At 43.8% G+C, this 25,332-nt stretch overlaps 1 protein-coding gene across 1 annotated transcript in view; it reads right to left on the reverse strand.

Annotated features, from left to right (window-relative positions):
* Positions 1–25,332, reverse strand: part of LOC121001602 — a 98,627-nt gene that overhangs the window by 39,038 nt on the left and 34,257 nt on the right. The window contains exons 4-5 of the mRNA XM_040432765.1: positions 7,032–7,325; positions 3,168–3,197 (exon numbers count right to left, since the gene is read on the reverse strand). Of these exons, the coding sequence (XP_040288699.1) occupies positions 3,168–3,197; positions 7,032–7,325 (324 nt within the window). The remainder of the gene's footprint in view (positions 1–3,167; positions 3,198–7,031; positions 7,326–25,332) is intronic.

A 25,332-nucleotide genomic window follows, 5' to 3' on the forward strand; every position in this document is an offset into this window, starting at 1 on the left:
ATTTTTAAATGCCCGACCTCCAACGTAAATTTATGTGGGGCAATCTCTATGGCAATGGCAATCTCTACTAGTCAGACAGCAAATGGAGTATTGTGTACAAATCTGGGCTCACATAGAGCTGGAGAGGGTTCAGAGGAGGGCAAGTAAAGTAATAACTGGAATGGGTGCACTACATTACCCAGAAAGACTATCAAAATTAGGGTTATTTAGTTTAGAAAAAAGACGACTGAGGGGAGATCTAATTACTATGTATAAATATATCAGGGGTCAGTACAGAGATCTCTCCCATCATCTATTTATCCCCAGGACTGTGACGTGGGGAAATCCACTACGTCTAGAGAAAGTGTAGGCAACGCCTGACAGCTGTTGTGAAATTACAACTCCTAGAATGCATACGCTTCTCAGAACTCTCATAGAAATTAATGGAACATGTTGGGAATTGTAGTTTTTACAACAGCTGGAGTGCCGAAGGTTGCTGATGCATGGTCTAAAGCAGGGGTGCACAACCATTTTTGGTCTGGGGGCCGCATTGTCACATCGCTCTATTTCAAGGGGCCGCAAATAAAAAAATGTTGATCGGCGCTCATCTGCCTATTACACAAGCCAGTGCAATGTGACTGGGGAGGAGTGATCACTGCCACAGTTGTGCTGCAGATAATCGGACATCTTTCATCCTGATAAAATATGCAAATCAGCCGACAAATGAGCAATTCCTTGTTTATCGACTGATCAGCTGCACGATTATACCGGCCAGATAGAAGATATGAGCGCTCCTATGAACACTTGTTCCCAGTAATTGTCCCAAATATCGTGCTGCAGCATAGCCCCTGAAACCGAAGAGTTATACTTACCTGCTCCCCGCCTCTCCGGTTCTTCGAACTGCCTCCGCTGTTTACACCTGGCAGTGCATGGACATGGTCATACACCACTCCAGACAATGACTGGCTTAGGCGGTTATGTGGCCACAAGCAGCGTGTCACTGCTGAAGCCAGTCATTGACTGGAGCCGTGCAAGTGACCATGGTTATGCACTGTCAGGTGTAAACAGAGAGCAGGAACCGGAAGATGGAGGCAGCGGAGGCAGTGCAGAGGACCAGAGCGGAGTGGAGCAGGTAATTATGAATTTTCTATTTCAGAGGCCATGCTCCAGGCCTCATTTTTACCAGAAAAGTGGCGACATTTCCTTCCATCCTGCCTCCTATTTATAAATCAGCGGTTTCCTTCACTGCAGAGGACGGAGCTCACTGGTTATCACCATCTCCTGCCAATCCAGTTATAGGCGTCCTGCAGTAACCAGTAAGCACATTACCTTGCTAGTGGGGAAGGCGCCTATTGGTTAACGCTTGAATGACCAGGCCCGAAAAGGCCTTAATGACCAGACACTTTTTTGTGATTTAGCACGCGTGGTGGTTCAAATGGTTGTAACTATCTTATTTGTTGGACTACCAAGATAATTTTTGCAACAATTTTTATTTGGGGGAAACTATAAAAAACGTTTTTAAAAAGTATATATTTTTTCAAACTATAGCTCCTTATTCTTTAAATATGCAAACTGACACAAATAAATTATTATAATTAGTTCTCTATTTTGTGTATTTTACTATATAATATGAAAAGTTTTATGTGAATGGGGCGGTAATGGTGACGGTTTTGATTGGTGTGGGTGTCTTTTCTTTTATGTATGAATTTTTTTTTTAACTTAATATATTTCTGCTACATAATATGTCCCCCAAGAGGTCATAAAAAGACCTTGAGGGACACTGTCACTTTTTTACATTTTGCACTTTTTCATAAAAAGACTGTGGTGGGACAGTGAACACTCTCTTTTATTAAGCACTTTTTTCTTTATATTTTATTTTTTAATTTATTTAGTTTTCAAATTTTTTTAAATGATTTTTTTACTTTTTTAAAATATATTTTTACCACATAATTTGTCCCCAAGAGGTCACTGAAAGACCTTTGGGAGACAATAAGTGACTTTTTTTTATACTATTTCCACTGTAACTGGAGCATCCAAAGGAGCCCCAGTTACAGGGAAACCAGCCTGCTGCGGAGGCTTTGTACCAGGGCAGCGCTCCTCTGTTCCCGAGACACTCAGAGATCACGTGATCGCTGGGTCTACACTGCAGAACACTCATAGAGGAGAAGGCAGAAGCGCTAATAAAGCGCTTCTGTCTTCTGCTCGGCTTCCCCGCTCTCACTAATAGCTGGGGACCCTTTCTGCTCCTGCTACAGTGCACGAGCAAAAACTGTGATCCATCTGCTGTGCGGCGCTCTGTGCAGAAACACAGCTGATTGCAGGATCAGCTGTGTTTCTGCCCAGCAGGGCGGGGGCCGCAGACCATGGCTCTGGGGGCCGCATGCGGCCCGTGGGCCGCAGGTTGTGCACCCCTGGTCTAAAGGAAAGATGGTTTCTGCACAAACATGAAGATGATTCTTTACAGTAAGAGACTATGGAACTCTCGGCCTGAGGAGCTCACAATTCGCAGCTTTTTTGATTTCTATTGAAGCACAACATGTTCAGCTCCATGCAGTTGCACATCTGTACAGTATGGCTCTCAGGTATGATCTCCACCATAACTGACCAGTGCTCTCTACTCATATGTTCTACATGAATTTGACACTATAGTGATTCTATTTCTGCATTGATGATTATATGTTCCTCTAATCATATCAATAAGCAGGGATTAACATGCCATGAATTATTTATAACTTTGCTGATTACAACATGTCTTATATGTTTTATGGTGTCCGCAATCTTTGACACTATTGTTGACACATCATCACATGACTTGATCACATGACTTGGTCTCACACTGATGATGTCATCATGGTATCAGACGATTGACTGGCTCCTTTTTGTGATGACATCACTTGCCTATTTAAATCTCACATTCACTGGGTGTAAGCATGCTTGAAAAAGGCTTGTTAGCCGAAACGTCGCATCTGGAATAAACCTCACAGAAAGGACGTGCTGTCTCCATACTCCCTTTATTATTTCTTGTTTGTACATATCTTATTGGTATAAAAGAAGAAAATGATTGCAGTTAATGAGAGTTGTCAATTACTCTGATTTAAAAACGGTATTATAATCTAAGATACCATTGTATTTTATGTTGGGATCAATTGTGCATCAACTCAGTTTTGTCTGAAAAGTTTCATACTCACCACCTTCAGTACTTTCTGTTCTTTTTTTATCTAGATGATCCAAAAAGAAATTTGAATAATTTCAGGAAAATAGAAAAGTTTCTTCCATGTATTGGTTTTGTTACAAAACCTAGGTACCCTTCATATCCCTTTTACATGAATGCACATGCAAGACTTATATATCATACTTAAACTAAAAGATTTGCGATATTCATTTTATGTATTACATTTCAATAAATCAAAACATGATTGCAGTCTAAAATGGGCTCTGTGTGCGCCTATCCATGCTGAAGCCAGTAGTAGGTAACCATGCTGTGTCCCACTCTGTAACAGTAGTAGGGCCCTGTATACATAAGGGTATCTGCAGGATGTCCATTGTGCTAACTGTAATGTAATGCTGTATATTGAGCTGCAAGCTCCTATAACAGGCTGTTGCATCTTATATGTAGATACACTAGTCACCCCTAGTGATGTGAGGGTGTGTGGTAGTTTAGTCTAGACTAGATCAGAGAGAGGCAGTTTAATGAGAGTAATGTGTCCTGAAGTCCAGAGTTGGTAATAGAGGGGACCGTAGAGTCAGACAGAGAAGCCGGCCAACCAAGGTTAGGGCTGGGCCTGCAGAAGCCTCTAGTAAAAGAAAGCTTTAAAAAGATTCAGCTGACAAGTAGCAACGCCCCTGAGTTGTGTGCAGAAAAGTGATCCAGTGTAAAACCTGGTAGAGGTGAGAATGATAATTCAGCTTATGGACTCTGCTAGCATTCAGTGGAAGCAGGATTAGCCAAGGTGCCTGTCCACATTCTACAGTTAAGGGCAAAACTGTATTTGGAGCCACATTCCTCTATGGACAGTATTAATTGGAGAAGTCTAAAGAGTCTACAGTACTCTACACCTGGAGATAGTATACTCTACACCTGGAAGTGGTAAGAGGCCGTCTGAAGTAAAAGGAACATTAGTGTGACCAGAATACTGGATTTGCCGACCCAAGCCTGTCATACTAGATTGTAGCATCAACCTGCCTTTGAATTGTTCTTGTATGGATTACAACTATCTCTTCCATGGCAATGAATTTGTGTATCTATCTCAAGGCAAATGATTCTCAGTAAATGTTGACTTATTTCATCCAACTGGACTTCTCTCTATATTATTCTACCTGTTTGTACCTCAAGGGTGGATTTTGGCATCATGAAGGGGCCCTGCCTTCCCTGCACCTAAAACCCATACCACCAAGGGCACATCCACTACCATTTGGCAGGAGAACCCCTATAACCCAGAGAGTGCCCCGAAGGAATCCGGAACCTTCCATCCCATCACTGCCCACTGGCCCAGGGAGCTCTGCTAAACTGCGAGTACCAACTACTACACCCATCGGGCCACCCCCCTCACATGCACCCCTGCGTCCCGGTCACTGCAACCACTATGTGACCTGTTTTGACATCATCAATAATGCTCTCCGCTACCCTGCTGATTGATGGAATTTATGACATAATAATGGGTCCAGGATCTTAATGGTCCATTATGGTAAAATGTAAAAGTCACAGTAAACTCTGTAACCTACTAAACACAATACCTTGCTATACTCTAGATCAGGGATGCCCAATCTACAGCCCTTTAGCTGTTGCAAAAGTGCAACTCCCAGCATGCCATGATAGCTGTAGGTTGTCCGGGCATGATGGATGTTGTAGTTTTGCAACAGCTGGAGGGCCGAAGGTTAGGCATCCCTGTTCTAGATGAATTAGCAATATAACTAACATAAATTCTGAATTAAAGTAAAGCAGTAGTGGACATTCTACATTCCCATACATAAGCAGGAGTTTGGTCTCCACGCAAGGTCTGTGCTTACATGAACTCTTAAAATGGATCTTGGAAAATTGTACAAGTGTAAACAATGGCCCACCACTAAGTCTGAGCTTTGTATAATGCAGCTTAATTCAGTGAAGCTAATCCGATATCTGGAGCATCTGAGGAAAATCTAGTAAACTGAGAATAGTCTTTTGGTTCTGCGGACAACCATCATAGATTTATAAGAGATTCTCTGCTCTTGAAGTTAAGACATAAGGCATTGTGTCCATAGGTAACTTACAAGGCCATGTATGGAAAGCTTTACAAACATTCCCTAGGGAGGCAAGCTGCTTTGAGAAGAGGTCTGTCTACTCAACAGTAAATTGAAAAGTCCTATCAGGACAGATGGCAGGTCATGAGTAGGAATACAATGCACATTAGTCAGTTTTATTTTCCAAGTGATCCGCAAAGGCAAAAGATTCACTCTTCTAAAAAAAAATTAAAAAAATTGTAAAACTACTCTATGATCAAACCACTGGAGTCAAATAACACCCCATATTAAGCTGTGCCCCCAAAATTGCACACACTTTTTACCCATGTAAACTTGGCTGGTATTTTCTGTTGGGTAAGGTGACCGCCCTACCTGTGAATCTCTGCCTAATTACAGATCCACTACAGAGTGGAGGAAGCATAAACTTTACTAAATGATGGCTTATCCTCAGGATTGGTGGGGGCTCGACACCCTGTATCTCCGCCAATCAAATGTTTAGGTATACTGTAGCTCTAACGCTGATTTGCAATGATAGAACTACAGCCAAACAGCTGATCAGTGGGGGTGCCACCACAGCCAGTCAGCTAATGATGACCTATCCTTAAAATAGGCCCATCATTTAGTCATTTAGTGATGGGTGGACAACCCCTTTATAAACTTAGACCTGCTGGAACAGTGAGCTAAATAAAGCTATAAAAACCTAAGTAACTGAGATTGCCAGACAATCCAGAGCACCTGTGATAACTATGGCTACTTTCACACCTGCGTTTAGGTCGGATCCGTCTGGTATCTGCACAGACGGATCCGCACCTATATGCAAACGCTTAGATCCGTTCAGAACGGATCCGTTTGCATTACCATGAACAAAAAAAAAAAATTATTATTATTATTTTTTTTTTTGTTCATGATAATGCAAACGGATCCGTTTTGACTTAACATTGAAAGTCAATGGGGGACGGATCCGTTTGAAAATTGAGCCATACTGTGTCAACTTCAAACGGATCCGTCCCCATTGACTTTCACATTGTAAGTCTGGACGGATCCGTTTGCCTCCGCATGGCCAGGCGGACACCCAAACGCTGCAAGCTGCGTTCAGGGGTAAGCCTGCTGAGCGGAGCGGAGGCTGAACGCTGCCAGACTGATGCATTCTGAGCGGATCCGCATCCACTCAGATTGCATTAGGGCTGGACGGATCAGTTCGGGGCCGCTTGTGAGACCTTTCAAACGGAACTCACAAGCAGAGCCCCGAACGCTAGTGTGAAAGTAGCCTATCTTGGAATGAAGTGTACAAGTACCAGCCATATACTGAGAAATAAAGAAGCTATCAGTCTGCATTAGAAATACAGGAGGGAATTTATCAAACTGGTGTAAAGTAGAACTGGCTTAGTTGCCCATAGTAACTAATCAGTTTTACCTTTCATTTTCCAAAGGAGCTGTGAAAAATGAAAGGTGGAATCTGATTGGTTGCTAGGGGCAACTAAGCCAGTTCTACTTTACACCAGTTTGATAAATCTCTCCTACAGGCGTGCCTTGTGAGACTGCTGTTTTATTGCAGAAGGAACCAAAAGGAAACTGCCACACTTTGTGCATAATACCCATGAGTTATCCAGTTTCCTTGGTAGGGTGTCACCACCATCCGCTGTGACCCTAGATATAGAGTCGAACACTTGGCCTTAAAGAACCCCGCCTAGTAGCAAGGCCTTTCTACTACTTATAGACACATTACAGTTATTACTGGAAGATCAAAATGTTATATGTGGCCAACCCTCACCAGACTGACAAAGGATCTGTGACACAAAAGAAGGCTGAGAACCCCTGATTTATTTTCCACTTACCTTCAGGTATTGTAGGTGTAATCTTATTACTGCGTGGTGATTTAATGAGATGAAGAGGTGGATCTTTTACCTCTAAAACATAAGAACATTTGTACTCTGCTGTAAGGTTGGAAACTGTGAACGTCACCTTTGGAGAACCCATAGCTTTCAAATCTTTAATTTCCACCTTCCCTGAATACAGAAAAAAGCTCTTCACTCTGCATTCCTCTGGAGGTTTTGGTGCCGTGCAGATTATTAGGAGCTGCTTATTTTCAGAGTCATCCAGATGATAAGAAATCTGTGGTTTGATTGGATCTGGAAGAGTTAGAAGTTGAGATATAATAATATATAATTGAGAATGAACAATTCATTGCTGATCATTACTTGATGGTTGAGCAGGGGTTATCAATCATCCCATCTATACCGGAACAAATGATTGTTACAAATGATAACTCTCTCCATACGGATTCAATTGCCAGCAGCACATCTCTCATTACACAGGACATTGTTCTGCTGTCAAAAGTGATTTTATGTGCTACTTGAAAGATGCCACCATGCCTGCTCTCTCGTTTGGTGGTCAGCGGCACCTTTACATAAGACAGGAACAAGTAAAAGGTTCCTGACTAAGGCCTCTTGCACACGAACGTTGTGCATCTGTTCCGTGAATTAGGGACCGCAATTTGCGGTCCCCAAAGCACAGGCAATGTCTGTGTGGCAGCCGGGACGGATCGAGAGCCATTCAACTTGAATGGGTCCGTGATCCGTCCGCACCGCAAAAAAAAAAATGTTTTTTGCTGTACGGAGGCACGAACAGAATCTCTGTGACTGCGGAAACATTCTAGTGAATGGGTCCGCATCCGTGATGCAGAGTGCACACGTGCCGGTGCCGGTGTATTTGTGTGGCGCAATACGGCCACGGGCACACAATGTTCGTGTGCAAGAGACCTAAAGATGAGCAAACCAGTCAAGATTTGTTTTTGTGTCTGGTTCCCTGAATTTTTAAAAAAGTTTGGTTTGGACCAGAATCGATTCGGGCTGAACTGAAGTTGCTCCAAGTGCCCTGAAAGTTGGTAAGGTATATAACCCCCTCTAGCCTCCTAGGAGTCATAATTTTTAGGAAAACTTGTTGTATCTTTTCTTTAATTTTTCATTATTTTTTTTCCCCTCCCCAAGCTTTGGAATGTAGTGACAGCAATAGGAAATGATGTCTGACTGACGCTGACATAAGCTGTTTTCACACCTAAACTCAGGAATATTTCAAAAATATCAGGGTCCAGAGTTGGCCTTTCACACATGTAGCTGTCACCCTGGAGATGTTCCATGTTGGGTGCGTTCTCACTATAGAGGAAATGTTCCAGGTGCCTAGGCAAGGGGTGGGAATTTAGGTATGGCCCACTGGGATTTTGTGGAACATTTATTGCTGTTTTCACACATGCAACAATTCGGACAAAACCCGGATTTAGTACTAGGGCTCTGGAGAGAAAAAGTCTGGATAAAACGGGGCAGATATTGCGAATGTCTGCATTCACACATACGGTACAGCCGCTCAGGGTAAACTCCAGAAAATGAAACCTACAAAAATTGTCAGTCCGCATAATCGTCATAAAAATTACTTTATTAAACAATACATAAAGATATGTTATATATATATTTATAGTTAAAGTAATTTAGATGAAAATTATGCAGACTGGCAATTTTTGTAGGTTTAGCATTTCTTTATACACTCTATGTGGTCATATTGTTTTCCAATGGGTGAAAACAGTGCAACTGGTTTTCAGTGTTTTTCTGATGTGGTGTATTTGCTAATTAATATACACAATTGTTGCCCGTTTTTTGTTTGTTTTTAAACTCCAGAAAATGTCTGGGTACCACTGTAAGTGTGAATGGGGCTATTCATACTGTGAGACAGTGACAGATCTCACAGAGGTGACTGGCAAGGAAGGGGTGGATAGTGAGGTCCACACCCCTATTCCACCAGGTGTACAATCAGTCTGGGGATAACAATGTACGTGGGAACCTCACCCTACCCAGTGGTGTGTAACTAGGCTGTCCTGTATGCGAAGAATTTCAAAATAAATGCAATGTTTGGCCCCTAATCCTGTGGTGGATGAAGATCATTGTGTGAATGACCCCCGTATAAGAGCTAATCCCTACAATACCTATGGGTAAATGCAAGTCTGACAGTGTTTAATATACAGTGTGTTTAAAAACACACTGCACCGCACATGTGTCATGCTTTTTTATATTCCAAATTTTAACATCAATTCAGACCTGCAGTTTGCGGCTTTACCTGCGGTTTGCGGCGGCGATCGGGCGGTGCCATCGGGTCCCCATGCGGCTGTAGGGGGGATTCGATGGCATGGAAGGCAGCGCGATGTCTAAGGAAGGCATCACGCTGCCTTCCCGTGAAGAGCCTGTGAGATCCAGCCCCCTGGATCTCACAGGCCCCTGAACCTGTATGAGTAATACACACTGTATTACTCATACAGCAAATGTATTCCAATACAGAAGTATTGGAATGCATTGTAAAGGAATATACCCCCTCCAAAGTTCAAGTCCCAAAGTGGGACAAAAAATAAAGTGAAAAATAAAAGTTTTCCCCCCAAAAATATTAGTTTCAAGTAAAAATAAACAAAAACGTCATTTTCCCCAAATAAAGTTAAAAAAAAATTGGTTAAATATAGGGGGGGGGGGAGTATACATATTAGGTATCGCAGCATCCGTATCGACTGGCTCTATAAACATATCACATGACCTAACCCCTCAGATGAACACCGTAAAAAATAAAAACTGTGCTAAATAAACCATTTTTTTTGTCACCTTACATCACAAAAAGTACAACAGCAAGCGATCAAAAAGGCGTTTGCCCACCAAAATAGTACCAATATAACCGTCACCTCATCCCGCAAAAAATGAGCCCCTATCTGAGACAATTGCCCAAAAAATAAAAAAAACTATGGCTCAGAATATGGAGACACTAAAACATCATTTTTTTTTTTTATTGTAAAAAGCTGTTCTTGTGTAAAACTTACATAAATAAAAAAAAATTATACATATTTGGTATCGCCGCGTTCGTATCGACCGGCTCTATAAACTTATCACATGATCTAACCTCTCAGATGAACACCGTAAATTTTTTTAAATATAAACTGTGCTAAATAAACAATTTTTTGTCACCTTACATCACAAAAAGTGTAATAGCAAGCGATCAAAAAGTCACACGCACCCCAAAATAGTGCCAATAAAACCGTCATCTCATCCCGCAAAAATCATACACTACCCAAGGTAATCGGCCAAAAACTGAAAAAATTATGGCTCTCAGACTATGGAAACACTAAAACATGATTATTTTTTTTTTGCTTAAAAAATGAAATCATTATGTAAAACTTACCTAATATGTATACATTTTTTTTTTTAGGCTACTTTCACACTTGCGGCAGGATGGATCCGACAGTCTGTTCACCATGTCGGATCCATCCTTCCGCTATTTCGCCGTGCCGCCGGACCGCCGCTCCGTCCCTATTGACTATAATGGGGACGGGGTCGGAGCTCCGGCGCAGCACGGCGAAAGCCGCCGGACTAAAAAGTCGGACATGCAGGAGCTCCGCCCCCGTTCCCATTATAGTCAATAGGGACGGAGCGGCGGTCCGGCGGCACGGCGAAAAGGACGGATCCGACATGGTGAACAGCCTGTCGGATCCGTCCTGCCGCAAGTGTGAAAGTAGCTTTATTTATGTATTGTCGTGTCCGTGACAACCTGGTCTATAAAAATATCACATGATCTAACCTGTCGGATGAATGTTGTAAATAACAAAAAATAAAAATTGTGCCAAAACAGCTATTTCTTGTTATCTTGCCTCACAAAAAGTGTAATATAGAGCAACCAAAAATCATATGTACCCTAAACTAGTACCAACAATACAATTTCTACTCTAGGGGTGCATCAGGGGGGCTTCAAATGGGACATGGTGTAAAAAAAAACAGTCCAGCAAAACCTGCCTTCCAAAAACCGTATGGCATTCCTTTCCTTCAGCGCCCTGCCGTGTGCCCGTACAGCGGTTTACGACCACATATGGGGTGTTTCTGTAAACTACAAAATCGGGGCCATAAATATTGAGTTTGGTTTGGCTGTTAACCCTTAAAATTATTAAAATGGAAAATCTGCCAAAAAAGTGAAATTTTGAAATTGTATCTCTATTTTCCATTAATTCTTGTGGAACACCTAAAGGGTTAACGACATTTGTAAAATCAGTTTTGAATACCTTGAGGGGTGTTTTGAATACCATTTTTGGGTGGTTTCTATTATGTAAGCCTCGCAAAGTGACTTCAGACCTGAACTGGTCCTTTAAAAATTGGGTTTTTGAAAATTTCTGAAAAATTTCAAGATTTGCTTCTAAACGTCTAAGCCTTGTAACATCCCCAAAAAATAAAATATCATTCCCAAAATGATCCAAACATGAAGTAGACATATGGGGAATGTAAAGTAATAACTATTTTTGGAGGTATTACTATGTATTATAGAAGTAGAGAAATTGTAACTTGGAAATGTGCAATTTTTTACAAATTTTGGGTAAATTTGGTATTTTTTTTATAAATAAAAATATGCTAGGGTCTATGTGTTTTATCATTTTATTATGTATAATATCTGTCATTTATGATTGGGCATTTTTAGAGTATATGGGCCGATTCCACACCAGGATTTGAGAATGCATGATATTGTGGAGACCCTACTCCATTTCAGAGTTTAGTAATGCAGGATAAAGTGAAGCACTATGGGAATATTTGTCCCCTATATAAGAGTTAGGATACGCTCACTCAGTTGGCCACTGAGGAAGAGGTACAGCACCTTTAAACGCGTCTGGCGTAAGGAGTGAGCGTTCCACTCATTAGTCCAGCAGAGATAACATCTACAAACAGACAAAGAAAGAAAGTCTGTAACGTTTGGATCCGGTGAAAGCCGTCCCTTACTAGTGGCGATACTTCAGCTTCATCCGGTCTCCCAAGCAACCAGGTCACGTGGGACGCCGCGCTGAGGTCTAGCACACCACATGGGACGCCGCTGGTGTGCGGCCGCCTGGGACCAGCGCTGCAGAGTGGCAGTGAAGAAGGGTAAGACCCTGCTCCTGTGGGGAGCTTGTTTTGTAGCTGTGCATTCACTGGGCACTGTCACAGAGGCATATTTCTGAGCTGCATTAAGTGACTGACTGTGATTAAGTCGCATTTATGAACTGGACTGCATTTGGAGTACCGTATGTTTTAATGCTGCTGTGATAGCCACATGTCTGAGTGGACGAATCGCTAAACGGCTATTGACATTGAAACAGCTATTAACATTGCAGCGCATTTGTATACGGGACTGACCATCTGGTGTACTCATCACGGTAAAGAGCTGACACAGGTCTCATTTACAAAATTGCTTATACTTGAACAGCCAAGGGCAAAAGCAGTACACTGGTGCATGAGACTCACCATTTGCTCCTCAAGCGGTGTGTAGCTAGCACAGGTTGTATAGGTGCTACTATTGTATAGGGCCTTTAATGTATGGTTTTATGCCCATTTTTTTAGGGGTTTGTATCTGTTTTATATGTTTTATTAAATTGTATACCTTTGCAATTCAAGTGCTCCCATCTGAGTGTGCCCCTTTTCTTTTGCTTTACACTTTTTTCATTCTGTGTCTGAGGGTGGGCTAATAAGGTGAGCACCTTATCCATCCAAGGTGAGAGGTTGAGCCGCTGAGTTTCCTATTTAAAATGCGTTAGCTGTTCTTCTTCCGTCTGTTCTAAGATACCAGTATTTCACAAAAGTAAGTACGCACCTCACATTTTTGTAACAATTTTTTTTATCTTTTTTCATGGGACAACACTGAAGATATGACACTTTGATACAATGTAAAGTAGTCCGTGTACAGCTTGTATAAAAGTGTGTAAATTTTGTGTACCCTCAAAATAACTCATCACTAGAGCTTCACAGGTTGCCACTGGAATCCTCTTCCACTCCTCCATGACAGCATCACGGAGCTGGTGGATGTTAGAGACCTTGTGCTCCTCCACCTTCCATTTGAGGATGCCCCACAGATGCTCAATAGGGTTTAGGTCTGGAGACATGCTCAGACATGCACATGCTCAGCACCTTTACCTTCTTTTTTTTTTTTTTTTAGCAAAACAGTGGTCATCTTCGAGGTGTGTGTTGGGGTCGTTATGTTGGAATACTGCCCTGCCAGTATTCCAACATGATAACAACCCCAAACACAGTTCTGGAAAAAGGGGTAGGTGTCGATTCACTGCACATAATGGGGGGGGGGGGCAGGGGCAATCATGGCTGCTAAGCCCGAATCCTCCTGTTCTGGGTCTCGCATGATCACATCATCGCGCAGGATCGGGGAAGTCATGTGGACCAGCTAAAAAGGACACATATCGGAAGAGGTCTGTGGCCTGCAGTATAGACGGTGGAGGAGGAACGGGAGTGAGGTGTTGTGTGTGTGGTGTGTTTTTTTATTTTTTTGTTTCTATACTAAGCAGTGACATACTGGCACTAAGGGGAGAGCTTTATATACTGACACTGGATGGGCAACATTATACACTGGCACTAAAGAGGGCTGCAGCGTACTCAAGTTATGTTTAATAGAGTTTCTGGGTGTAGTAGTGCAATAGACACTAACCTGAGACGGCTGACTCTCTGCAAGGGCAGGTGATGGTAGAAAATGTTCGTGACGCCAGTGCCAATTAAACGGTGGCACGCCGTTTGCTGATAGCAGGAATAACTGAGGAACCACGTGATGTTAAAACAAAACTCCAACTTTAGTAGTTTCCATATAGAGACATTAATGGAAGCACAGTTCTTTTGCATACAGTTGATTTTTCAATACGGTCGATGCAGGCAATACAGATTAAGCAAGGTGACTTCAGAGTGTAAAACACAGGACTTGCAGTACAGGAGCTTGCACTCTATTTCTGACTGATCCTGGGACATAGAAAATCTTCTCCAAGGCCCAATACCTTAACTCTGGCGTATATCCTTGGTTCTCTCTTTATAAAGTACCTCCTCTGTTATCTTGAGTACCTCTTGCTTCTCTGCGCTTTGCCTCTGTCTCCCTCTCAGCTTCCTCAGGCTCTTTAACTGAGATATTCCTGTTTCTGCTTATGGGAATTCAGGAGGGGAACCTTCTCCTTAAATCTGGAACCCGGTTACAGGGACTGCAAAACCCTCTCCTGGACTGCAGGCTTCAGGCCTGGACTTGTCTCTGACATAGCCTAATTTCTGGATAGACTAGACTACAGACTTCAGACTCCAACTACAACTCTAGACTGACTTTCCTTTCCCTGACTGGGCCTTATATAAACTAGGGCTCCCTAGCTCCCTCTAGTGACTAGAAGCTGGAATGACACCCCTAGCAGGCCTGTACATGCAAGTTTCACAGTAACAGGGAAATATATAGCATTACATTACATGACATTTTATAAAGATGACATATACCAACTTCCCCATAAATAAGGAGGGACGACAGCACACCAAGTGACCCTTTTGTAGTGACGGGCATTACAGTCCCCGTACACTACAGGGCAATATTGTATACTGGCACTAAGGTGGGAGCATTATATACTGGCACTACAGGGGATATATATACACACACACACAACAGGGAAGTTATAAGGGGGCTACAGGGGACACTGCAGGAGGGGTATTATAAATTTTGGGGCATTATGGTTATATTAATACTACTAGGGATACTATAGGCACATTATTATTTGGCTGTCACGCCCTGTCCTGTGGGTATTCTGAGGAAATCTGTCACTTGCTGCACGTGACTCGATCTGACAGTTTGTTTTGTTGTGGGTTTGAACAGAATCCCACCTCCTTCCAGGTGTTGTTCTTTTGGTAATTGGTGAGGCTATTTATTCCTCCCTCTCCCTATAGCCTTTGCGGGTTATAGTTCTGCCTTGTGTGAGCTCTGGAAGTTTGGTGGATTGTCTGCTCCAACACATCTCTAGATAAGTCCTTGTCCTTTTTCCTTCTGTGTCTGTTTTTACTTGGCCTCTAGGGTGACGCTAGCTCCTTCGGTTGTTGAAGGAGCTGGGTGTCGCTTTCCCTCTTCCCTACAGCTGAGAGTTTGTTTCAGTGTGTTATAGTCTTAGGTACGTGGGCATGTGCACATCTAATATCGAGATATGCACATGGGCATAGCAGCCTAGGGAAAGTGTTTTAGGGATTGCTAGGAGGTGACCCCTTTGTTTCCTAGCATTTGGGGCCTAGTTAGTTGTCTTACCTACCATGACATGGGCATATTATGGAGGGCATTACAACTAATGGGGCACTCTTGGGGAGTATTATCACTATTGGGGGCACTATTACTAATCAGGACAGTCTAAGAGCTCTATTCCTAAGGGGGGCTATCTGTATGGTACTGTTACTTCTGACAATATATTGTTTGTGGGCATGGGAGAGCACAGCGGGTGCAGTATTAGTAGTAGCAGCAGGGTGACAGTGAACTGCAGTGGTGTAGGGTGGGGGGGCCTCTGCCCCAGGTGCAAAATTTTAAGGGGCGCCAGCAGGGCCACACCGCCAATGAGGCAAAGTGAGGTGAATGTCCCAGGCGGCGTGGCACTGCTTACAAGTGGGGGGTAGCGGCAGGGCACAGGGAGATGAGCGCTTTCATTGTGGGAGCGCTCATCCCCATAGTCATCTGTATTGCCGTCCTCAGGACAGCGATACAGATGGATGTGCTGCGGGGCAGGAGAGAGGAGTCTCCCTTCCCCGTTCATCTGATAGGCTGCAGGCCTAGTGCCTGCAGCCTATCAGAGGCGAGGCCGCTGCAGGCGGCGTGATGACATCGTTGCGCCACCTGAGCCGTACAGCGCGGGAGACACAGGCCGGAAGAGGCCTGGATCACATCGCTGCCATGGAGGTAGGTATAAGTGTTTATTTTTTTTATATGGTACAATACTGGCTACTGGCACATGATTGGGGGGCACTTCTAACTGGCACATGCTGGGGGGGCATCTATGGGGGCACTTACTGACACATTATTGGGGGGCACTGTGGGGGCATCTATGGGGGCACATCTTACATTATTGGGGGGCACTTTTTACTGGCACATTATTGTTTGGCACTATGGGGGCACTTCTTACTGGCACATTATTGGGGGCATCTACTGACGCCAAAAAAGGATATTTTATATGGGGGCTCTGTATAGGGGCATTTTATACTGAGACACATTATGGTGGGTACTATGGAGAAGGGGAAAGGAGTACTATGGGGGCATTTACTGGAGGCACTATATAGGGGTATTTTATACTGGCACATTATGGGGACATTAGCTCAACTGGGGGCATTAAAAGTGGGTATTTTTTGCACTGTCACATTATATGGAGAATTATTACTACTGGGGGGCATTATGGTGGGCTTTATTACTACTGGGGGTCTAGGGGGAACATGATTACTAGTATGGGCACTATGGGAGCATTATTACTTCTGGGGCACAGTGGGGACATGTTGGGGGCACTGTAGGAGCACTATTACTACCATGTGTGCTCTAGCAGAGAATTATTCCTATTTTGGGACTTTTGGGAGCACTATTACTGTGGGGGCACCTTGGCACAGTATCAGCTCACCACAATTATTTTTGGGAGACATTATGTTTGCACTATTAGTGTCAGGGGCACTATTTGCTGGGCGCAGTTATTTTAGGGCACTGTGTGCCAATAATTATTGAAGGGCACTATCTGCATGGTACTACTATCAGGGGGTTTATCTGTTTCTGCAGTATAGTATTGGGGAGCACAGCGGCACAGTATTGGGGGTGGTAGGATGATTTGTCCAGAAGATGGGAGGATGATGGAAAAAGTAGTAAACTAAGATTCTTTTATTATTTTTTTGTCAAACTGCAGAGACCAGAAATGGCAGAAAAATGGTGGTCTGCACTGAAGGTCTGAAAAGAGAAGATGAGGGAAGGAACATCTACATCAAAGGAGACATCACTGGATGTAAGAGGTATGGAGTGCTGTATTACCCTATATGTTCTGTAGTGTCGGGAGGGTGGATATAGAATTTGGCCCTCACTGTAGCAGCCTGGGCACAGACTCCAGGTCACACTGTGTGTGTTCTGAAATCTGGGGCCTCACACCCATCTACTACATTATCTGTACACAGAGAGTTATCACTGTGTTATCTGTGGTGTTACATAGGACTGCAGGTGATATTTAGTGATGGACGAACATTGTCCGGGACTGTTTGTGAATGCGCGTTCGCGCTGAAATGTTCGCCAACCGTGTGTTTGCAGCGGGCCCCATAGACTTGAATGGCAGGCGAACCTGAAAAACCTTCAGGTCATATTTGCAGCCACCAAATAATTACTAGAAGTGCACAAGCTCCTTTTGCAGGTTCAATCCCTAGTGGTCTCACATATCTGTCGGAGGTATTAACCATAAAGTGAACACACTAATTACATGCAGGAGTAAATATGTAGTTTACCTAATCCTGTGCAAATGTGGTAGATTCTATATAGGCAAGACGGTCCGCTGCCTCTTTGAACGTATCCGTGAACATATACATTCAATCACCACCGGTGAGGGTGTCCCACGCCTCATAGAACACATACAGTCCGTACATAACGGGGATAGCTCAGTCCTCAGATTTGCAGCCTTAGAGGTTGTTCAGAACCCACCAAGAGGGGGCGATAGAGGACGGGAATTATTAAGAAAAGAAGGCAGATGGATTTTGCGCTCAAATGCTACCGGCCCTCTGGGACTGAATGAAAAACTTAACATGAGTGTCTTTTTGTGATGATTCAATATTATATGTATGTTTTTTATTGCTTTTATTGTTTCACTGATATCCCACTTGAAACATTGATACACACCCCCTTGTTGCTGACGTGGCCTGCATTCGCAATGATGTGCGACAGCCCACGACAGCATTACGCGCCTAAGTTAGCGCCCGTGGCGCATAAAGGATGATGTAATTTGCGTCAAGGGGTTGTCAGTATTGGCCAGATGAAGCGGTGATACGCGAAACTGCCGTCGCCATGTTTTTGTGATTGCACTGTTTATCATTCCCCTCTCTGTACCCAGCATAAAAGAAATATTCGCATCGAATGGTGAGTGCCGCTTATTTATTTATATTTGTGGAATCCTATTTGTACTGGACAAGCTGTGCACCACCAGATTGAGAGACCGTGACCCCTGTCTTCTCCATGTGACCGGTGGTGAAGCAAAAGGTGCCGTAGTGCCACCTAACCCTGGACTCTATATTATCAGTCCCACAACATGGACAGTGACATACCAGATGTATTATTCGAATTTGTGATCTCCATTCATGATTTTTTTTTCAATGCGAAATATTGGCAATGTAATTTTCGCACATGCGCAAAATAGGCGCGGCCTACTACAGCAACTGGTTTCCACCAGACCGAAGTTGGATGCGATCAGAAAAGATGGTTGGCAACAATTTTCGCAACGTTGAGGAAGAACTCACTATAAGTAATTTTACATTAAAGCAGTGTATTTGATTACATTTCACATGCATCTTAGAACAATCGCTGTATATGCAGATTGAGTGTTTAACCACCTCAGCCCCCAGTGCTTAAACACCCTGAAAGACCAGGCCACTTTTTACACTTCTGACCTACACTACTTTCACCATTTATTGCTCGGTCATGCAACTTACCACCCAAATGAATTTTACCTCCTTTTCTTCTCACTAATAGAGCTTTCATTTGGTGGTATTTCATTGCTGCTGACATTTTTACTTTTTTTGTTATTAATCGAAATTTAACGATTTTTTTGCAAAAAAATGACTTTTTTCACTTTCAGTTGTAAAATTTTGCAAAAAAAACGAGATCCATATAGAAATTTTGCTCTAAATTTATAGTTCTACATGTCTTTGATAAAAAAAAATGTTTGGGTAAAAAAAAAATGGTTTGGGTAAAAGTTATAGCGTTTACAAACTATGGTACAAAAATGTGAATTTCCGCTTTTTGAAGCAGCTCTGACTTTCTGAGCACCTGTCATGTTTCCTGAGGTTCTACAATGGCCAGACAGTACAAACACCCCACAAATGACCCCATTTCGGAAAGTACACACCCTAAGGTATTCGCTGATGGGCATAGTGAGTTCATAGAACTTTTTATTTTTTGTCACAAGTTAGCGGAAAATGATGATTTTTTTTTTATTTATTTTTTTTCTTACAAAGTCTCATATTCCACTAACTTGTGACAAAAAATAAAAACTTCTATTAACTCACTATGCCCATCACGAAATACCTTGGGGTCTCTTCTTTCCAAAATGGGGTCACTTGTGGGGTAGTTATACTGCCCTGGCATTCTAGGGGCCCAAATGTGTGGTAAGGAGTTTGAAATCAAATTCTGTAAAAAATGACCTGTGAAATCCGAAAGGTGCTCTTTGGAATATGGGCCCCTTTGCCCACCTAGGCTGCAAAAAAGTGTCACACATCTGGTATCTCCGTACTCAGGAGAAGGTGGGGAATGTGTTTTGGGGTGTCTTTTTACATATACCCATGCTGGGTGAGATAAATATCTTGGTCAAATGCCAACTTTGTATAAAAAAATGGGAAAAGTTGTCTTTTGCCAAGATATTTCTCTCACCCAGCATGGGTATATGTAAAATGACACCCCAAAACACATTCCCCACCTTCTCCTGAGTACGGCAATACCAGATGTGTGACACTTTTTTGCAGCCTAGGTGGGCAAAGGGGCCCATATTCCAAAGAGCACCTTTCGGATTTCACAGGTCATTTTTTACAGAATTTGATTTCAAACTCCTTACCACACATTTGGGCCCCTAGAATGCCAGGGCAGTATAACTACCCCACAAGTGACCCCATTTTGGAAAGAAGACACCCCAAGGTATTCCGTGAGGGGCATGGCAAGTTCCTAGAATTTTTTATTTTTTGTCACAAGTTAGTGGAAAATGATGATTTTTTTTTTTTTTTTTTTCATACAAAGTCTCATATTCCACTAACTTGTGACAAAAAATAAAAACTTCCATGAACTCACTATGCCCATCAGCGAATACCTTGGGGTCTCTTCTTTCCAAAATGGGGTCACTTGTGGGGTAGTTATACTGCCCTGGCATTCTAGGGGCCTAAATGTGTGGTAAGGAGTTTGAAAACAAATTCTGTAAAAAATGACCTGTGAAATCCGAAAGGTGCTCTTTGGAATATGGGCCCCTTTGCCCACCTAGGCTGCAAAAAAGTGTCACACATCTGGTATCTCCGTACTCAGGAGAAGGTGGGGAATGTGTTTTGGGGTGTCATTTTACATATACCCATGCTGGGTGAGATAAATATCTTGGTCAAATGCCAACTTTGTATAAAAAAATGGGAAAAGTTGTCTTTTGCCAAGATATTTCTCTCACCCAGCATGGGTATATGTAAAATGACACCCCAAAACACATTCCCCACCTTCTCCTGAGTACGGAGATACCAGATGTGTGACACTTTTTTGCAGCCTAGGTGGGCAAAGGGGCCCATATTCCAAAGAGCACCTTTCGGATTTCACAGGTCATTTTTTACAGAATTTGATTTCAAACTCCTTACCACACATTTGGGCCCCTAGAATGCCAGGGCAGTATAACTACCCCACAAGTGACCCCATTTTGGAAAGAAGAGACCCCAAGGTATTCGCTGATGGGCATAGTGAGTTCATGGAAGTTTTTATTTTTTGTCACAAGTTAGTGGAATATGAGACTTTGTATGAAAAAAAAAAAAAAAATCAGCATTTTCCACTAACTTGTGACAAAAAATAAAAAATTCTAGGAACTCGCCATGCCCCTCACGGAATACCTTGGGGTGTCTTCTTTCCAAAATGGGGTCACTTGTGGGGTAGTTATACTGCCCTGGCATTTTCCAGGGGCCCTAATGTGTGGTAAGTAGGTAAATGACCTGTGAAATCCTAAAGGTGCTCTTTGGAATGTGGGCCCCTTTGCCCACCTAGGCTGCAAAAAAGTGTCACACATGTGGTATCGCCGTATTCAGGAGAAGTTGGGGAATGTGTTTTGGGGTGTCATTTTACATATACCCTTGCTGGGTGAGAGAAATATCTTGGCAAAAGACAACTTTTCCCATTTTTTTATACAAAGTTGGCATTTGACCAAGATATTTCTCTCACCCAGCATGGGTATATGTAAAATGACACCCCAAAACACATTCCCCACCTTCTCCTGAGTACGGCGATACCAGATGTGTGACACTTTTTTGCAGCCTAGATGCGCAAAGGGGCCCAAATTCCTTTTAGGAGGGCATTTTTAGACATTTGGATACCAGACTTCTTCTCACGCTTTGGGGCCCCTAGAATGCCAGGGCAGTATAAATACCCCACATGTGACCCCATTTTGGAAAGAAGACACCCCAAGGTATTCAATGAGGGGCATGGCGAGTTCATAGAAATTTTTTTTTTTTGGCACAAGTTAGCGGAAATTGATATTTTTAATTTTTTTCTCACAAAGTCTCCCGTTCCGCTAACTTGGGACAAAAATTTCAATCTTTCATGGACTGTGGATCCGTAAAAATCATGCGGACGTTTGAATGGAGCTTTACAGGGGGGTAATCAATGACAGGGGGGTAATCAATGACAGGGGGGTGATCAGGGAGTCTATATGGGGTGATCACCACAGTCATTGATCACGCCCCTGTAAGGCTTCATTCAGACGTCCGTATGCGTTTTGCGGATCCGATCAATCTATCAGTGCATCCGTAAAAATCATGCGGACATCTGAATGGAGCTTTACAGGGGGGTAATCAATGACAGGGGGGTGATCAGGGAGTCTATATGGGGTGATCACCACAGTCATTGATCATGCCCCTGTAAGGCTTCATTCAGACGTCCGGATGCGTTTTGCGGATCCGATCCATCTATCAGTGGATCCGTAAAAATCATGCGGACGTCTGAATGGAGCTTTACAGGGGGGTAATCAATGACAGGGGGGTAATCAATGACAGGGGGGTGATCAGGGAGTCTATATGGGGTGATCACCACAGTCATTGATCACGCCCCTGTAAGGCTTCATTCAGACGTCCGGATGCGTTTTGCGGATCCGATCCATCTATCAGTGGATCCGTAAAAATCATGCGGACGTCTGAATGGAGCTTTACAGGGGGGTAATCAATGACAGGGGGGTAATCAATGACAGGGGGGTGATCAGGGAGTCTATATGGGGTGATCACCACAGTCATTGATCACGCCCCTGTAAGGCTTCATTCAGACGTCCGGATGCGTTTTGCGGATCCGATCCATCTATCAGTGCATCCGTAAAAATCATGCGGACATCTGAATGGAGCTTTACAGGGGGTTGATCAATGACAGGGGGGTGATCACCACAGTCATTGATCATGCCCCTGTAAGGCTTCATTCAGACGTCCGGATGCGTTTTGCGGATCGGATCCATCTATCAGTGCATCCGTAAAAATCATGCGGACATCTGAATGGCGCTTTACAGGGGGGTGATCAGGGAGTCTATATGGGGTGATCACCACAGTCATTGATCATGCCCCTGTAAGGCTTCATTCAGACGTCCGGATGCGTTTTGCGGATCGGATCCATCTATCAGTGCATCCGTAAAAATCATGCGGACATCTGAATGGAGCTTTACAGGGGGGTAATCAATGACAGGGGGGTGATCACCACAGTCATTGATCATGCCCCTGTAAGGCTTCATTCAGACGTCCGGATGCGTTTTGCGGATCGGATCCATCTATCAGTGCATCCGTAAAAATCATGCGGACATCTGAATGGAGCTTTACAGGGGGGTGATCAGGGAGTCTATATGGGGTGATCACCACAGTCATTGATCATGCCCCTGTAAGGCTTCATTCAGACGTCCGGATGCGTTTTGCGGATCGGATCCATCTATCAGTGCATCCGTAAAAATCATGCGGACATCTGAATGGAGCTTTACAGGGGGGTGATCAGGGAGTCTATATGGGGTGATCACCACAGTCATTGATCATGCCCCTGTAAGGCTTCATTCAGACGTCCGGATGCGTTTTGCGGATCCGATCCATCTATCAGTGGATCCGTAAAAATCATGCGGACGTCTGAATGGAGCTTTACAGGGGGGTAATCAATGACAGGGGGGTAATCAATGACAGGGGGGTGATCAGGGAGTCTATATGGGGTGATCACCACAGTCATTGATCACGCCCCTGTAAGGCTTCATTCAGACGTCCGGATGCGTTTTGCGGATCCGATCCATCTATCAGTGGATCCGTAAAAATCATGCGGACGTCTGAATGGAGCTTTACAGGGGGGTAATCAATGACAGGGGGGTAATCAATGACAGGGGGGTGATCAGGGAGTCTATATGGGGTGATCACCACAGTCATTGATCACGCCCCTGTAAGGCTTCATTCAGACGTCCGGATGCGTTTTGCGGATCCGATCCATCTATCAGTGCATCCGTAAAAATCATGCGGACATCTGAATGGAGCTTTACAGGGGGTTGATCAATGACAGGGGGGTGATCACCACAGTCATTGATCATGCCCCTGTAAGGCTTCATTCAGACGTCCGGATGCGTTTTGCGGATCCGATCCATCTATCAGTGCATCCGTAAAAATCATGCGGACATCTGAATGGCGCTTTACAGGGGGGTGATCAGGGAGTCTATATGGGGTGATCACCACAGTCATTGATCATGCCCCTGTAAGGCTTCATTCAGACGTCCGGATGCGTTTTGCGGATCGGATTTATCTATCAGTGCATCCGTAAAAATCATGCGGACATCTGAATGGAGCTTTACAGGGGGGTAATCAATGACAGGGGGGTGATCACCAGAGTCATTGATCATGCCCCTGTAAGGCTTCATTCAGACGTCCGGATGCGTTTTGCGGATCGGATCCATCTATCAGTGCATCCGTAAAAATCATGCGGACATCTGAATGGAGCTTTACAGGGGGGTGATCAGGGAGTCTATATGGGGTGATCACCACAGTCATTGATCATGCCCCTGTAAGGCTTCATTCAGACGTCCGGATGCGTTTTGCGGATCGGATCCATCTATCAGTGCATCCGTAAAAATCATGCGGACATCTGAATGGAGCTTTACAGGGGGGTGATCAGGGAGTCTATATGGGGTGATCACCACAGTCATTGATCATGCCCCTGTAAGGCTTCATTCAGACGTCCGGATGCGTTTTGCGGATCCGATCCATCTATCAGTGGATCCGTAAAAATCATGCGGACGTCTGAATGGAGCTTTACAGGGGGGTAATCAATGACAGGGGGGTGATCAGGGAGTCTATATGGGGTGATCACCACAGTCATTGATCATGCCCCTGTAAGGCTTCATTCAGACGTCCGGATGCGTTTTGCGGATCCGATCCATCTATCAGTGGATCCGTAAAAATCATGCGGACATCTGAATGGAGCTTTACAGGGGGGTGATCAATGACAGGGGGGTAATCAATGACAGGGGGGTGATCAGGGAGTCTATATGGGGTGATCAGGGGTGATCAGGGGCTAATAAGGGGTTAATAAGTGACGGGGGGGGGGGGGGGGTGTAGTGTAGTGTAGTGGTGCTTGGTGCTACTTTACTGAGCTACCTGTGTCCTCTGGTGGTCGATCCAAACAAAGGGGACCACCAGAGGACCAGGTAGCAGGTATATTAGACGCTGTTATCAAAACAGCGTCTAATATACCTGTTAGGGGTTAAAAAAAACACATCTCCAGCCTGCCAGCGAACGATCGCCGCTGGCAGGCTGGAGATCAACTCTCTTACCTTCCGTTCCTGTGAGCGTGCGCGCCTGTGTGCGCGCGTTCACAGGAAATCTCGGCCATCGCGAGATGACGCGTATATGCGTGACTGTGCGCAGGGCTGCCACCTCCGGAACGCGATCCTGCGTTAGGAGGTCCGGAGGTGGTTAAAAAAAATCCCTAATGATGCGAAAATCCCTAATGATGCCATTTTTTTTTTTTTTTTCGCGGTCTACACAACTTCACATTTTATAAGGTCTCATGAGATATTAGTGATTGGTACACTAAGAATTGTTGTGAGAACTTGCCAGTACAGGCCCCAAAAATTAGCCAATAGGCATTACCTGCCAGCAAAGAACTTTGGATTCTGTGGCTGGAGGTACATTAGGCGGTCACAGGATAAATATGCAACTGTCGGCCAGTACAGGCCCCAAAAATTAGGCATTCAGCGGACATAAAAGGCATGCTTTCAAATTTTCTGGGATCCCTGGTGTTGTTAGTGGCTGGGGGGAGGAGAACGACGACGACGACATTATCCTGGATGAGGAAAAAAAAGAGTTGCCACCAAAAAAAAAAAAATTTTTTTATTATTATCACACATGCCTTTTAGCTTTGATT

Source organism: Bufo bufo, chromosome 1 (genome assembly GCF_905171765.1).
Source record: "Bufo bufo chromosome 1, aBufBuf1.1, whole genome shotgun sequence".
In the NCBI taxonomy this organism is placed as follows: Eukaryota; Metazoa; Chordata; class Amphibia; order Anura; family Bufonidae; genus Bufo; species Bufo bufo.